Below are 17,281 nucleotides of genomic sequence, written 5' to 3'. Positions count from 1 at the left end.
TGCAACACCAATGTTTATTTTTAAAAATCAGTTAGGCTATATGTGATGGTGCAAGCCTGTAATCCTGGCACTCAGGATGCTGGCACAAGAGGCTCCAAGTTTAAGGCCAGCCTACACTCCATGAGACAATTATCTGGAAAAAAAAAACTCTATTAAGGAACATGAGAATTGTATGACCCATTGTGTGATAAAATACTGCCAATGGCCCACTGTGTCAGAAGTCAGGTTAGTGTTTCATGTTTAGGGCTGGTTTTACAAGAGGCATTATAAGTTCAGAGTAGAACTGTCCTCCATATTGTGGAATTCCACACAGGAATGTCCAGGTGATAATTGAAGGAACATTCTGGAGTTCAAGGGAGACATGACCAGCATTAAGTTCTGGGTTTCCCTTGCCCTGTGGAAGCCCAGGCATAGATCTTCTGAGGACACGTAAGGAAAAGAAGGCTCCATCCTGAGGACTGGACTGTGTGTAGAGTAGACCAGAGAAGAGGCAGAGTGGCCATCTCTTGTTAGAGGGCTGTTATAGCAACCACTTGAGGAGAAGGGAGCTGGAGCTGGGAGACCGGAGCATTAAGAATAGGAAAACACTGAGAATGGGATGCTGATGAGAAACCCCTCTTTTCCAGCTTACTGTTTTTAGTTTCTCCTCAGTTCCAGTTGCTGTCCTGTCTTGCATTGCCTCAATTAGGAGCGTCAATTTTGTCAGCTGCGTGCATCCTTCTCAACCTAGCCCCGTTAGACCTTTTCCCAGTAGTCTAAGCTTCCTTTTGCCCTTACTTCATTGCCTCAGCTCAGCCTTGTACTGAGGAACCCTGTGTATAATAGCAGATCCTGATATTACCTTGACTTCCAGGGTGTCCTTGATTCAGTCAGTGAAGGGCAGAGCAAGTTGGATGCAGTGACTCAGGAAGGACAAACTCTGTACGCACATCTGCCCAAGCAAATGGTGAGCAGCATCCAGGAGCAAATCACAAAAGCCAACGAGGAGTTCCAGACTTTTCTGAAACAGTGCCTTAAGGACAAACAGGCTCTCCAGGACTGCGCTTCAGAGCTGGGGAGGTAGGTTCTTACAGTAGACGTGGGTTTCACTGCACCCAGAAGGGGTTTTTCAAAGGCTTCATGGGAACAATTCACATGAAGACACAATAGTACTTGAACTCTGTGTTTAAATTATAATGAACGTTGGCCTGCCTTCATCACAGGTTAATTCTAATAAAATAATCGATGACTGATTCTGACAGTTGGCTTTGTTTCCTATGTAGGAGAAAAAGCCAAGGATTTATATCCACTGGTAATTACAAATGACCTGGCTACAAGCCACGTCAGTCAACTTGGCTAACTCAGGGTGCTAGAACCAGTTTCTCCCCCTAGTATTCATGTCTGCTAGGATAATCTTCGCAGAAAATGGCTTTTGGATTTCATGGATCAAGATTCCAATGAATTAAACACACACACACACACACACACACACACACACACACACACAAACACATGTGTGTGTGTGCATGACCATCTTCCTTGTGACAGTCTGATCATTTAAGCAAGCTTCTTGTTGAATTTTCTTCAAAAGCTGAAAATTAAAATTCATGCAGCCTTAATTACTGCAAGAAAAAAAATGTGACCTTGGCCACTGAAACAGTCATAGACACGTTGGGATTTTTCTAAGATGTTCCTCTTTTCTTTAGCTTTGAGGACCAGCACAGAAAACTGAGCTTGTGGATCCATGAGATGGAGGAAAGGTTAAACACAGAAAACTTGGGGGAGAGTAAACAGCATATGCCCGAGAAGAAAAACGAAGTCCATAAAGTCGAGATGTTCCTGGTCGAACTCCTGGCTGCCAGGTGTGGTGCAGAACTGGAGTGGGTTATTGATTTGCCAACACAGTTCAGGCTTGACTCTTGGTTGACTTAACTGGTTTGGTGGGGGTGGTTTCTTCTGTTCCTGAATATTGCAACTGCCAGGCTGCACATGGCCATGTGGTAGTCTACAGAAAGCATGGGCAGGAGTAAGTAGCGTGTCTATACCCTCGTTTCCTCTCCACTGACTCCCTTCTCTCTCTAACTTCAGTTTAGCTCTTAGAGACTTTACTGAGAATACTACACTTGCCTTCCCTTCCTGGTATTATTAGCTTGTGTTGATTATTGCCAGAAGAAGTTGACACAGGAAAACTATAGAAGAACCACAATGAGAAAAAGACAGCTGGGAACCCCAACTCCCATTCATTTCTTCACATGTTGTAGCTTCCAGCCCTACCCTTACAATATCGATAGTGTCGTGAGAGCTGTGGCCACTAGGTCTCGCCCTCCCTTGGTCCGTCTCCCCTACAGCAGCTCTTCATTTCTGCCCTGGCTCCTTTCCTGGGTAGCGTCCCCTTATCTTTCAACGCTGCTGTGTCTGCAGCATTTTTCTCCTTATAGTCTTGTTCCACCCCCAACACTTTCCCTTTCTGCCTCTCTGGTGTCAGATAAAAGGCTTCCCTTCAGGAAGTGCAGCTTGATCTAAAACGTGGGCTCCTTAGTGAACCTCCTAGAGAACAATGCTTATCTATGAAGCAGAAAAATGGCAGAGCCAACTCTGTTTAATCAAACAAATCAGTGACACCATAGCCTGAGTTAAAATTGTCTAATTTGTACCATGCTCCTTCTCTATTTCCACTGAGTCCGGTTTATGGTCAAACATGCCAGTGTTCCTTGATTTGAAGAAGAGCCGTGTAAACAAATGTACAGCAGAGCACGTATCATGATTAAAATCATCCTGTAGTATCTGTGGAGCTGTGTCCAGGACTCCAGTGCAGACCAAGATCCGTGAGCACCCAATTCCATGAAATGGGGTATTGCTTCATCTAACCTGCTTATAGCCTCCCACGCTTTAGATCAGCTCTTGATTACAACAATATAGTAATTGTTGTAAGTAAATGTTACAGAAGTAGCTGTTGCGCTCTTGTTCAACAAGTAGTGAGAAAGAAAAAAGTCTGTGTGCATTCAATACAGACACGATTATTTAAAATATATATATATTCAGTACATTGCTAGTCGGAACTGCAGATGTGGAACCCAAGGATAAAGTACCAGTGAGCACAGTACTGGATGGTGTTCCAGTTTAATAACTATTGAGGCATGCCCCTGGCATGATTTGATTCCTCCTCTGGGCACCTTTCAGGGACTTCATTTCTTACCACCTTTGCATTCCCATTGTCTGGAAAGAACAGAAAAATGTTGACAGAATTAAGAGGATGATACCATCATTTCACTAACTTCCTGAAAATTAAACTGTATTTTGCTTTCCAAATCTTGATTCTTGCATAGACACACTATTATATAATCAAACCCACATCTGCCTTTCTTCCAGACATTGTCAATGACTTCTGTTCTTGACTCCACTCCTTCACAAGGTGCTGTTTACATTTCTCACTATTTCTCCTGACATCATTCTTCTAAAACTGCACAGGAGGAAGTAGCCCAACACCAAATCCATTGACTTTTTGTACCTCTCATTACTGAGTGCCCATTATCAGTTCCCAAGCGTGCATGGGTATGTGCGCACGTGGAAGCCAGAAGATAACATTAGCTGGTCTTCCTCAGACATGGTTCCCCTTATTCTTTTGGGAGGTCTCTCACTGGTCAGCAACTCGTCAAGTAAACTAGGCTGGCTGGAGATTAAGACCCAGAGACACCATCTGCCTGTCTCTACCTCCCAGCACTGAAATTCTAAGTGTGTGTACCACCAGGCCTAACCTTTATTATTTTTCTAATAATTTAATAATTGCAACATCGAGGGAAACATAATTAGTGAAATCTCACTCTCTGGTATTCTAGGACCAGATGCTAAGTGACCTCTAATGTGTTTGACTTGGGGTCTTTCCTTACCAACAGGCCACTTCCCATAGCAGCAAAGGGCTCCTCGCTCACATCCTCATGCTATGTCGCCTACCTCTTTGGTTTTTGTTTGTTTGTTTGTTTGTTTGTTTTTTTGGTGTCTCACTATGTAGACCAGGCTAGCCTCCAACTAACCATCTTTCTACCCCAATCTGCCAGATGCTGGGATTGTGAGTGTACACCACCAAACTAAGCCAACCCTACTGTTTCCTTGTATGCTGCTTGTTCTTCCCAACCATCTAGGTATTTCCTATCATAAAACGCCAGTCCTTCAAATAGTAGAGGAACATACCCTGTGAAAACGCATAAAGACCCGAGGTTCAGGAGTGTTTAGCGTCCATTGAGCACAAACCATTTTGCAGTAGCAATGCATTGTTTTATATTAGTTATTGCGTAACTCATGACAGGCGTACTATATCATGTAACTCACCTTCCTGCTCACTAAAGCAGATGATTACGAACTTCTCAGTGTCTTACAGAGGAGAAGTCACGTTGGGTAACTATCTCAGAGTGGCTCAAAAAAGTGCTGTTTACATAGGAGTCTCAGAAATGGTCCCAGTTATAGAGGGTACACATCATGTTCTTTTTCTAGTGTGTGTGTGTGTGTGTGTGTGTGTGTGTGTGTGTGTGTGTGTGTGTGCGCGCGCACGCGCGCGCGCGTAGTTTGTGCATGTCTGCATTTAAGCATGTAAAGGCCAGAGGCCAGCAACAGGTATATATAGGAGTTATTCTCCCTCTCAGTTTTTGAGACAAGACCTCTAAAGCTCTAGGGACCCATCTGTCTCTGCCTCCTTGGCACTGGGATTGCAAGGGTGTGTCAGCATGTCCAGAGTTTTACATGGGCTCTGGGGATCTAACCTCAGGTCCTTGAACATATGTGATGGGCACTTCTGCCAACTGAGCTCCCTCCCCAGCTACCCAACAGTTCTGATTAAGACATCTTGTTCCTGCCAATCACCAAGGCTTTCCCTGATAAACGTGCTTGTGATAAGTTCAGGCTCCTTGACTGGTGTTTATAGAGGCTTTGAACTAAGGGATAATGAAGAATCCCACTTACAAGGAATATAGGGGGTTGTTGTTTTGCTCTGTTTCAGTTGTAGTTTATTGAATGCATGTGAATGTAGCTAAAAATAGAAAGTTGTATTTTTAAAAATCCCTAAGAAAATAACTTCAAATGTTTTCACCATGGAAAATATGTCAAGTATGTGAAGTGATGGATATATTAACCAGTTTCAATTACTCCACATTATGCTCATAAGCCACAGTATTGACTTATAAACCATACATTTACATGATTATGAACTGTTACTTTATAATTAAAAGAAGGAAATAACAACAACAACAACAAGAAACAGCTGGCCAAGTTGCACTAAGAACTCAAAACATTACAACCAAGCTATGCAAGGGTTTGAGTTCTTTCCTCTGGATCCAATTAACATAGCTCCAAGCTATGAGAGCCACAGTGCTCAAGGTACACCAAGGAATCCCATTGGCTCCTACCATGACATTTGAAAGCAACCCTTACACACACACACACACACACACACACACACACACACACACACACACACACACCTTTGTCTCTGCCTAGCATTGTGTCAGGTCCTGGAGATGGAGATGGGTGCAGTCACTCTGGCTTCAGGATAGGGATGGCCTCTGGGTAGAGTCAGGTATATTAGGTTTGGGAGTAAAGCATGGTGGAGAGGCACAGGAGTCCTGCACACATCACTTGCTTGTCATGGATATAGGGATGGGATGCCTGTGTTAAGTAGTGAAGAGGCAACTCAGAAAGCAACAGGCAAGCAGAATTGTCATGAAGGAGAGATACCAACTTTATTGATTACTTCTCTTATTGCTGAGACAAAATACCTGACTGGAGTGACCTGAAGAAGGAAGGCTTGATTCTGGCTAAATGTTAGAGGGGATATAGTTGATTGCAGTGTGAAAGCCACGGCAGCCGGAGCAGGAGGCCAGCCATCTGGTCACGCTGCATCAGCAGTCAGGAAGCACAGAACAAATGGGAAGTGGAGCTAGGCTATAAAACGTCAAGGCTCACTCTAAGTTACCCATTTCCTCTAGCAAGAACCCACCTCCCAAAACATCTGCAAACTTCCCAGCCACTACCAGCTTCTGGGAACCAAGTGTCTAAATCCATGATCTAATGGGGGAACATCTCACATGCGAACTGTAACATCCACAACAGAGCATGGGGGCTTTTCGTGGTTAGGATAGCAAACAGGAATGGAGAGATGCTAGAGATGAGATGAGCCCACTTTTTGGACTGAATTCCTAGAGAGACATGGGCTCTGCCACTGGGATTTAGAGGGAGACATGGCAGAAATGGACTCATATTCCCTGACTCATATTGACTACATTAAGAAGTCAAGTAGCCAGCCTGGGTCCCCAGCCTCTTACTGTTAAAGTCATATCAGCCACTAGCTCTCGTCTGGTTCCTGATCCAATGTCAACAGTCATTTTTTTTTCACTCCCCTGGATTCAGAATCCTGGGGCTAAAAAAAGCAATTCTGTTTGTCCAGAGAGACCCTTGACAAGCTCTCCCAGAGAGGCCAGCTTCTCAGCAAAGAAAGCCACGGCGCAGGGAAGGGAGGCCGTCGGAGCACCCAGCTCCTTACCAGCTACCAGAAGCTCCTCGGAGTAACCAAGGAGAGGCTCCGCCGCTGTCAGCTGGCCCTGCAGGAACACGAGGCTCTGGAGGAAGCCGCGCAGAGCATGTGGTCCCGGGTAAAGGATGTGCAAGACAGGTTGGCTTGTGCAGAGAGCACTGTCGGGAACAAGGAGACATTGGAGGGACGGCTGTCACAGATTCAGGTATGTGCAGCCCACAGCTGCTGCCCATTGCTCTGACTGCATGCACAGAGGCTGGAGTTGGTCCCCATTGTCTGGGAAGTGTCGAATGAAAATGTGGGAGATGGGGAGAATAGATAAAATACTCGGAAAAAGTGTTTATTTTCCTTTTGGGAAAAGGAACAGTTTTTTGTTTGTTTGTTTGTTTGTTTCAACAACTTTAGTTTTATTTGTTTGGTTGGTTCATTCAGTAGTTAACCACCAAAGTTTACTGAATACCTTCTTTGTTACAAGTACTCTGAGAATTGCTGGGAATATAGAAATAGTAGGTAACACCCAAGTTCCGAGAGGCCAGAGACCAGTGTGTGAGTTGTAATTGCAGAGCAGAGGTCTGTGAATGGAATGACAAGGTTTCTTTGCAAACACAAGGCAGACCTCCAGTCAACATGGCCTAGAACAGGGGGAATCAGCCCGACATCTAAGGGAGGAGAGGTTACGTTCCAGGCAGATGTGTCTTCATTGCCTGAGTTCATTTTCTCTCACTTAAGACCGATCAACAAAATCGTAATACATTGGCTGGTGGCCCAAAGTTTTCCAAGAATTTAAGTTCATCATTGGACCTCATACTTCCTGATGTCTAGAATCTATGTTAATGCATTGTTTGCATTCTACAATGAGGTATTCATACTTTAATTATCTTGGCAGAGAAGCAGAAGGTGTATGCATAAGTGTGTACATGCTCGTGGCTCTATCATTCCTTGGTCACCATCCACCTTGTTTTCTTAGTGTCTCTCATTAGCCTGGAGCTCCTGTAGCAGGCTAGGCTGGCTAGCTAGGGATCCCTGGATCTGCCTGTCTCTGCCACCCCGGAGCTAAGAGTGCATGCACCTGCCAGCACTCCCAGCTTTTCATGCAGGTTCTGGGGATTAAACTCAGATCTGCTTGCAAACTGAGCTACCACTCCAGACCTCGGCTCCTTAGTTCTAGGAAACAGCCATGGTTTAGCAGAGCAGATTTTCATAGTCCCGCTAACAACATCTCCTTCTCCCTCCCTAGGACATTCTTCTCATGAAAGGTGAAGGAGAAGTGAAGTTGAACATGGCCATTGGCAAAGGGGACCAGGCTTTAAGAAGCAGCAACGAGGAGGGTCAGCAGGCGATTCAGGCTCAGTTGGAGACACTTAAAACAACATGGGCTGACGTCATGAGTGCTGCCATCCATGCGCAAAGGTACGAAACCTTCTCTTAGTGCTTATTTGCCCAAATAAAACCCAGCGGTGTCACCAAGCCATGTGACAGCATCAAGACAGCCTTTGGTGGAGTTACCAAGCATGTTATTTTTCCTATGTGCAGGCATGCCTGTCTTTGCCTGTGTTATAGTCCCCATGGGGCAAAGATTATTGCTGGTACGTTATCGTGTTTTCTTTTCAAAATATTTTTGTCCTTCATCCCCAACCCAGTCCTACAGCCTTCATATCCCCACCCCAGTGTCTCTCATGGACTCTTGCACAAGCTTGGGAAAATATCTCTTTCTAAGCCAAGAACATGCGATTCCTTAATAGCTCTTAGCTATTTAGAGGCATGTGCAGGGAATTGTGGCCTGCCAATTGTAGTGCTGACAACCGAACTTAATGTGTTCATGCATTCCTCACCCCGGAGTCATCATCACACCTAGCTGGTGATGTCAGAGATGTATGGGGTGTTTCTGAATGTCACAATGATACAGATATCCAGGCATTTAGTGGCTAAGGTATCAAGAGCTGAAATTCTACAAAGTGGGAAACTTTCTTTCGCTGCCAGTCATTAACCCATTCAGAATTCTAGAGAGCTGTTCTAGTATGGCCTGATCAAACTCATGCACAGAATCTATAAAGGTGATCCAGTGAGGTTCACAGTAGAACGGTGATTACCAGAGACCAGGAATTACCATGTTGGGGAGGTAGGATGGGAGAGGATGCTCCTTGGGTACCAATAAAGTTAGATAAGAGCAAGAGAATCAGCAACGCTGCTCCATATATAGCAGGATGAGAAAAGGTATCACAATTATGTAGTACACATTTTGAAAATCTAGGAGGAAATTTAGTAAAATGTCTCACCATAGAATGAACACAAGGCTTTTTCAAGAGAGGTATGTTTAGCTTGATTTAAACACATGTATCTATGTATCAAAATATAGTATGGCCTTGTGGTGATATTTTATTTGTGCTGAAATGTGGTGATATTTTATTTGTGCTTTAATAAATAAAGTTTGCCTGGAGATTAGAAGAAATAGCAAGCCATTTTAAGTAAACAAAGAAGTCAGGCAGTGGTAGCACATGCCCTTAATCCTATCACTTACAAGGCAGGATCTTCATGTGTTCAAGGCCACACTAGGGAACAGAGCCAAGCTTGGTGACACATGAGTACCAACCATAGAGACCTGGAGGTCTGTACAGACAGACAGAAAGTGACAGAGCTGTGTAGGAAGAGGAAATGAGGTAGCTGGGCTAAGAGAGCCAATGAGAGGGCAGAAATGCAAGGCAATAAAGGTGTGGGTACACAGGAAGTAACTCACATTTGGAAGCTGCAGAATTGGTGAGGTAAGGTTGGCTGGTGGCTTTTCCTATTTCCCTGATCTAAGGCTTTCAACCCTATATTTGGCTCTGAGTTTTTTTTATTTAATAAAACCATTTAAAAATTCATCTACATGACCCCATTAGATACACAACTTTTTTGTGTTGTTTAAAAAATTTAGTTAGCAAGGAGGAACAAAAGAAAGAAGAATGTAAAGGAAGGGCCAGAGTGCAAGCCTGCCCTGTATTGGCCTGATAAAGGCGTAGAGAAATTTTTCATGGTTGTTTGTTCAGAATGGAAGCCTTCACCTTCCCTGGGTGTTTTCTCAAATTATCTGTATCTATCCAGCCATCTTGTTGGGCAAATAACCCCCACTGAGAACTAAAGAAGCCACACCCCAGAATCCATATTCTGAATGCTCTCTACAGTCAACCACTCCAAAGCTGGGCTCCCAGAGTGACTGCAGCCAACAGTGGACAGGCCAGATGAGGGGTCGCTGCAGGTCAGAAGCCCCACTGCAGCCATTTCCTACCTGGCAGGCAGCAGCTGGGGCCTCTGACATGAGCGTGGGTTGTCTTTGCTTTGAATCTTGGTTTTCATATTAAGAGAAAAGTAGCTTTCTAGGCAGACACGACATTGCATGTTTGTCATAACTCTTAGTGACCAGCAAAGAAAAGCCTCAGGTCCCGTGGGGCTCTCCCATTCTATAGTAGGCTGCTAAAGCATAAATAACTTCCCCGTGGTTGGCACTGGGCCACCTCTCAGCTTTATGGAGCGGAATAGAGATGTGGGAGAATTGTTTTCAAATATTACAATACAATGTTCAAGAAACAGGTCCCCAGCTCTGCCTCTTAGTTCGGCAAGAAATTAAATCCGACAGCTACAACCTGGGTGGTTTTCTTGGTGCAGTAAGTGTGGCAAGCAATGAGCCAAAGCAAAAAATCCTTTTGGCCTCCTAGGACATCAGAGGCTAGGGAGACATACACATTCCAGAAAACTGACTCAGACTGCATTACCAACAATTGTCAAAAGACACTCGGCTGGGACAGAAGGCAGCAGGTCTGGAGGCTTCTGGAGTATGACATTGATTGAGACTTTTCAGAAACTCTCCAGAAGGGTAGGACTCTGGAGCTATGCGATGACGAACGTTCTGAAACAGAAGCAAGAGTTTGAGCGAGTGATGGAAGTTCCCTGACTGTGTGCTCCTGACTCCAGAATCGCGAGATACAATGCAGAGGAAGCCAGGGCGTTCACTGAGCGTGAGCTTGGAGTCAGTCTCTGTGCTGGGTAGTAGGGTCACTTCCTAGTAAGCTACAGGTCTGGAGTTTGAGTGGTGATGTGGGGGAGGGGTGACAGGGACTATGAAAGCAAGGAGAGAATGAGGAGAAAAAGAGAGGGAGGAACAGAAGGAGAGAGAGGAGAAGAGGAGAGAGGAAGGGGGAAGTAAGGGGAGAAGAGGGATTATTATAAAGCTCAATAATAGGAGCTTTTCCTTGGTGTCATCATGGACAGCATTTTATCTTTCTATTAAGAAATCTATCGAGTTGACTGTTAAATTTGTGACTATTTTTCTCACAAACACATTGAGCATTCATTCACATATATAACACAAAAGAATTGGCCACTATGTGTGTACAGTCTTAAATTCCAGTATTTACCCAGGGAAAAAATACCTTAAATTTAAATGTTAGTAAACACCTAATTGCTCTCTGATTTTAGAAGTATAGACCAAACACAAGATTACTTAAGAATTGGTATGTACTAAGCAGAATTCAATTAACAGTATAGTACTGAGTTTTCATCACTATAAGGTAATATATGAATTATTCCTTCAGTTTAGACAACTAGCATTTGAAATATAGTTGTCTAGGTATGTGTGTGTGTGTGTGTGTGTGTGTGTGTGTGTGTGTGTGTGTGTATGTGTGTGTGTGTGTGTCTATGCAACAGCTTGCTTCAAATTCTAGCATCCTTTAATTTTGTTTGAAGCAACTGTACCCTGGTTGTGGCAGATCAAAAAAGTCCCTGCATTCAAAAACAACATTTCAGCACAGCAGTATTCATCAAAAGCACTTTAAATAGATTCATTGGTCCTGGGTAGTTGTGGTTTTTGGTAGAGATACCAAGATTGAAACTCAGTTTTTCCGTGCATGGCACTCATCCTAGCACCCTGGAGTCTGTGATCGACCAATGGAATGACTATCTAGAGAAGAAAAGCCAGTTGGAGCAGTGGATGGAATCGGTGGATCAGAAAGTGGAGCATCCCCTCCAGCTGCAGCCGGGGCTGAAGGAGAAGTTTGCCCTGCTGGACCACTTCCAGTCCATCGTCTCTGAGGCAGAGGATCATGTGGGCGCATTGCAGCAACTAGCAGCAAGGTCCAGGGAGCTGTACAAGAAGACTCAGGATGAGTCCCTGGAGGAAGCCAGCCAGGAGGAACTGAGAACACAGTTTCAGGACATAATGACAGTGGCCAAGGTGAGCACTGTAGACCCACCCCAAAAGCTTCAAAGCACAGGTAATGAACTTAACGTGAAGTGAATTACTGGATTTGGCTGGTCTACAACTATGTGTAAGTTTGTTGGGCAGAGAATCCCATGAAGATCATTTCTCAGAAAGGTGGAAAATAGAGAGAGCTCAAACAGGAGCCAGAAGGGATGGCTGGCTGGGAGAGAAAAGGGAAACAGTTAGACTTAGGGGAGGGGGCACTTGTGAGGGCTGTAGGGAAGGGAAATGGAAGACACATGTAATGCATGTGTGTAATACATAATGCATGTGTATGAAGGTGCTCTGATGAAGCCCGATGCTGTGTATGCTAACCTAAAGATTAGTTCCCAATTAAATCAAAGAGAGCTGCGCACACGAGTACTCCCATGCACTGCTGTTATTATCAACATGAATGCTTGTTTATCCTTATTTGTTATCTATGAGTCAGAAGATGTAAGTTTAGATTCTGAACCTTCCCTCTCTGAGTATGTGCCTAGGGTGTGTTCCTGGCCTCTCCCTAAGCCTGCACATCCCCTGCTGTCAAGTGAGATGGTGATAGGATTTAATGCAGTGGAAAGTGCTATTTCAAGCAATGAGAACAGTAACAGTATTTACTATAATAATTACAATGAATTAGCTTGTGAGGACTATTAGCATTTATTAAGCATAGATCTTTATGCTGAGCTTCACATTACAAAATACTAGACTTGTGGGGAAATGGTTGTTTTCCCAAAGTGTTAGATTTACTGTTTCTTTTTTTATTTCTTTCCATCCTTCCTTCCTTCTTTCTTTCTTTTTTTCCTTTCTTTCTGACAAAAATCTCATTATGTAATCAAGGCTGGCCCTAGAGCTCCATATGTAGATCAGGATGGCCTCATACTAACAGAGATCGACCTGCCTCTGCCTCTTCTGTAATGATTTCTCCTTGAGACATTAAGTTTATGGAGAATCCAAGACTAAGTTCGAGGTCTTCTGAGATACATCAAGACCTCTATCGAGCCTGCCACTTCCCCCGATTTCATGTTGGTGGTAACTCGGGCTGCTGGTGTGCTTTTTCTTTGTCAACTAGGAGAAAATGAGGAAGGTAGAGGACATTGTCAAAGACCACCTCATGTACTTAGACGCAGTCCAGGAATTCACAGATTGGCTCCACTCAGCAAAAGAAGAGCTTCATCGGTGGTCCGACACATCTGGAGATTCATCAGTTACTCAGAAAAAGCTATTGAAAATTAAGGTGAGCAAACAGGCTGATACTCTTCTGCATTGATCCACAGGTTCTTTAGTCCACAAGTGGCAGATTCGTGATAAGGGCTTAGTGGATATGATTCCATTTTTTTTTTTATAATGTTTTCTTCCTGAGTTTGGTTGGTACTTTATTGCTCCACACATCAGTAATTCTGAACATCAACAATGTTTAAGAACATAATTGGAAGGAATTTAGTTCCACTTATGAGCAAAATTTGGCCTTGTGTGTATGTGTTTCTATATGCAAATATACTTATTGCTGTAGTGTGGGAGAATAGGAAATACACGCCACCCTGTTGGGCTGACAAAACCAGTGCAACCAGAGCTTAAGAAGCTTTTTTTTAAGTTTAGATAGACTCTGAAGCCAAGGAGCCTTCTGCAGCATCTTTCACCTCCTGACTTTCTATATGTTTTTGGAAAAATCGCTTTTGTTGATGTCCTCAAGCCTCATAGGAAATTCATAAAGAATAACAGAAAAAATGTAATATTCTGAATCAGCTCTAAGGAGCTGTTTGGAGGACTAAGATCATTTGTACAAAATACTTAGCACCATGGCTAGCTATGGAGTGTACTTGGTAAAAAAAAAAAAAAAAAAAAAAAGTCTGATGAGTTTGGGAAAGGGAGGGATTGACTCAAAATGGAATGCCAGGCTGAAAGAGTCAAGAATGAGCCAGGCACAGTGGCATACACTTATCAGGTGAGTACTTAAGAGGATTCCCACAAGTTCATTGCCACCCTGGTCTACACAGCAAGTTAGAGACCAGTAAGGGATACATAGTTAAGACCCTGGAACAAATAAATTAAACAAATGAATAAAAATAAATAATCAAACATTCAAACAAACAAGTAAAATAGTCAGGGGTAAAAGTTAAGCCTTTATTTACCCCAAGTCAATGGAGACATTATCTAAGGAAAATGGGTACATGTAGAGAAGCCTGTAGTGAGGGAAAGATGGATGTTCAGTGATTGACAGATGAAACGTGCACCATCTGGTGGGAATACAATCCAGGAAGCAGTGAATTCTCATCATTCTCTCAGGTCAGGAAACTCTTTGGAAGAGATAACGTTATCAATTAATACCCCATAGTCTGTAGTTGATGTCCCGGGACAGGATGGATCAATGGCATGTCCAGCAGACAGAACAGGAACACAAACCCCAAAACCAGGCATATCTAAGGTTTTATTGAGTTTTGAAAGAGGCCAGGGGGAAAGGAGGAGAAATATGTGGTCACCCCCACCACAGAGGTTGAAGATCACCCTCTTTGACAAGTCTGAGAGCCATTCCCACAGCAGGGAGAAGTGTTAAATCAAGCAGATTGCCTGGGTTCAGGAAGGAGTGCCAGGTTAGGAAGAGAAGACAGCCAAGGATAGACCAAGTGTTTGGAAAGTTCATTTGAAAAACCTCCAAGGAGGTAAAGAAAGTACCCCTCCTGCCCTTCAGTGCCTGTGACCACCCTCACCCAGAATATGTAACTCAGAAACACACCGTCTCCATGGATGAGAACATGAATGAACATGTGTATGTATGTGTAGAGTGTTCCAATACAAAGCAAGAAAGTGTATGCAAAATCTAATTTAAAACACTGTAATTCCAATGTTCTTATTGAAGATCTGGATTAGGGCTGAGGAGATGGCTCCATGTGTAAGAACACTGGCTCTGCAAGCAGGAGAACTTGAGTTTGAATTCTTGGCACTCATGTAAAAATATCTGGGCATGGCTGTGTGCCTGTAACCCTAACGCTGCTGAGTGGAGACACATGGTTGCCAGCAGCCTAACCAAAATGGTGAGCTCCTAGTTCAGTCAGATATCCTATGTCAAGAAAGTAAGACAGACACAGAGAGAGAGAGAGAGAGAGAGAGAGAGAGAGAGAGAGAGAGAGAGAGAGAGAGAGACAGAGACAGAGACAGAGAGAGAGACAGAGAGAGAGAGACCCATTCTGATCTCTGCATGCCCATGTATAAGCCATGCACGCTCATACACTCATGTGTATAACATGAACATGTGCGCACACTAACACAAAGATAATCTATGTGAATGGAATTAAAGTTAACAAGCATGGACCTGTTTTCACCAACTTGAAACTGAGATAATGAATATAAGGATATTTGAGAAAACTGGCTTTTGACAGTAGAGACTCTCTGAATTCCAAATTTGAAAATGCTCAAAAGGCTGAATATTCTATTCTAAAACATTCTTGTTAAATATAGCACTTTCTAGGTTATAATTTTGCTTTGTTTAACTACTAACTGCTCTATGTACTGATAACAAAAGATGACTTTTAGAATCCTGTTGCCAAGAAAGGCCAACTACACACACACATAAAGTCCTGTGTGTAAGAACACATTTACATGTGTGTAAAATCCTATCTTGCATGATGGTGCTTTTGACCACCACAGAAGTAGGCATTTTGCGAATGAGCTGCACCAAAATGTGTCTCCATTGTTTGTACATGTGAAAAACCAGATTAACTTCAGGCTAATTAAGTGAAATGCAAGGTATGTTACGTAGACTAGTTAAATACCCTTTCTGCTTCACACATCTAGGACACATGTATGATGACATGAAATGCCTCGGTTTTCTGTTGTTAACTGGTAACTGGTCCTGTTCATTCCTCCCCTCCCTCTCCTTGTTTTAGTCTCCAACAGTCACCTTTCATTCTACATAACTCAGGAGTTAACACATACTTGTGCATTAACACCAACCAAAATCTAGCTATAGCAATGCATGTTACAAATATGTATGTACCAGATGACTATTTTAGCAAGGAAAATGTCATCAGAAGCATCTATTTCCAAGAGAAAATGCCTTCACACACCTATTTCACAATGATTATTCCAATTACATCATAAAGTCCATTCTCCATGGGAGCCTTGAGGCTAAGCGTGGTATCTGAATTGTCAGATTTCTAGTGAGGTTTCTTTTTTTCTGAGGGAAATGTGACAACAATAAGCAAACCCAGGCTAGAGTTTGCTTTAAACGGTTAATTAAGTCAGTCTGTGAATTATTCCTCCATAAAAATGCCTCCTTAGGTACAGGAATATCTGAGATTGAGGAGGGCTTGTTCTCTTCTTGACATGGGTCAGCCTGACTCCCAGCAAGAAGAAATGTGACTTAAGTCACCTTTCTATGGAAGATGATGGGACTAAGGTAGAGATCTCAAACAGGACACAGTTCCCTGGTACATCCACATATAGGGAAATAAGGTCCTCTGCAATTCTTTTTAGTCTAGAGGAGCTGAACACCACAGACGAATAAGTCACTATCACACTTCACATATCTGAATACTGCCAGTGTTCAGCATGCCTGTCCAGCCTGTGAAGACACTGAGACACCCTGAGTGATTTTGCAATAAGTCAGGCACTCATGATACTGATCGCCTCTAATATAACGTGGGCGATTGTAGACTCAACAGCTCTGGTCCCTTTGGCACATTCCTTCAAACTTCATAGCAGGACCGAGTCCCATTCTGCACACATTTGAAAACTGGCAGCCCAAGTGACTAAGGGCCTCCTTGGTTTCCATGGCGATATTCCATTACAGGAGCTGATAGATTCCAGAGAGATCGGTGCAGGCCGCCTCAGCAGAGTGGAGCTGCTGGCCCCGGCAGTGAAACAGAACACAGCTGCCAGTGGGTGTGAGCTTCTGAACTCAGAGATGCAGGCCCTGCGCGCCGACTGGAGGCAGTGGGAAGACAGCCTCTTCCAAGCACAGAGCAGCCTGGAGAACCTGGTCAGCGAAATGGCCCTCTCAGAGCAGGAATTCTCTGGCCAGGTGGCCCAGCTTGAGCAGGCCCTGGAGCAGTTCAACGCCCTTCTGAAAACCTGGGCCCAGCAGCTCACCCTCCTGGAAGGCAAGAACACGGATGAGGAGATAGTGGAATGTTGGCACAAAGGACATGTAAGTTGGCCTTTGCCTTCCTGTTTACCCCTGGGGTGGAGAAGCTAAACATGTCTTTGGCTCTGTGGTTGCTTTAAAAAAAAAAAAAAGCCCATGCTAACTAAGAGCACGCAGCATTCAGAGGCAGCAAAAAAGTATTTAATAGATTGGCCAAGTGTGAACTTTTTTCCTCCTCCTTCTCTAAATCAAACTTCGGTAAAAGTTACCATACATGGGCGGTGCTCTTATATCCTATTGGGAGCATTATTTCTGGTGGAGATATGTAACTTTCTTTCTGATGGTGTAAGAATTTGCAATACTGTATTCAGCCATTCAGCCTGGAAAATGGCCTGTGGGCAGAGGCATAAATAGGCAGAGTCATAGCCGCTTTCTTGCCAGTTAACTCTTTCAGACAATGAAGTGATTGAAGTCATAGCTTTGAAAG

At 43.6% G+C, this 17,281-nt stretch overlaps 1 protein-coding gene across 19 annotated transcripts in view; it reads left to right on the top strand.

Moving 5' to 3' along the window:
- Positions 1-17,281, top strand: part of Syne1 (spectrin repeat containing nuclear envelope protein 1) — a 484,186-nt gene that overhangs the window by 221,337 nt on the left and 245,568 nt on the right. For all 19 annotated transcript variants that reach the window (XM_042262341.2, XM_015996792.3, XM_015996795.3 and 16 more), the window contains 7 exons: positions 854-1,059; positions 1,686-1,841; positions 6,413-6,704; positions 7,737-7,909; positions 11,396-11,705; positions 12,784-12,948; positions 16,501-16,857. In XM_042262341.2, coding sequence (XP_042118275.1) covers positions 854-1,059; positions 1,686-1,841; positions 6,413-6,704; positions 7,737-7,909; positions 11,396-11,705; positions 12,784-12,948; positions 16,501-16,857 — 1,659 coding nt within the window. The remainder of the gene's footprint in view (positions 1-853; positions 1,060-1,685; positions 1,842-6,412; positions 6,705-7,736; positions 7,910-11,395; positions 11,706-12,783; positions 12,949-16,500; positions 16,858-17,281) is intronic.

Source organism: Peromyscus maniculatus, chromosome 16 (assembly GCF_049852395.1).
Source record: "Peromyscus maniculatus bairdii isolate BWxNUB_F1_BW_parent chromosome 16, HU_Pman_BW_mat_3.1, whole genome shotgun sequence".
In the NCBI taxonomy this organism is placed as follows: domain Eukaryota; kingdom Metazoa; phylum Chordata; class Mammalia; order Rodentia; family Cricetidae; genus Peromyscus; species Peromyscus maniculatus.
The sequence above is the reverse complement of the archived record's forward strand: the minus strand, read 5'-3'. Positions and strand labels throughout refer to the sequence as shown.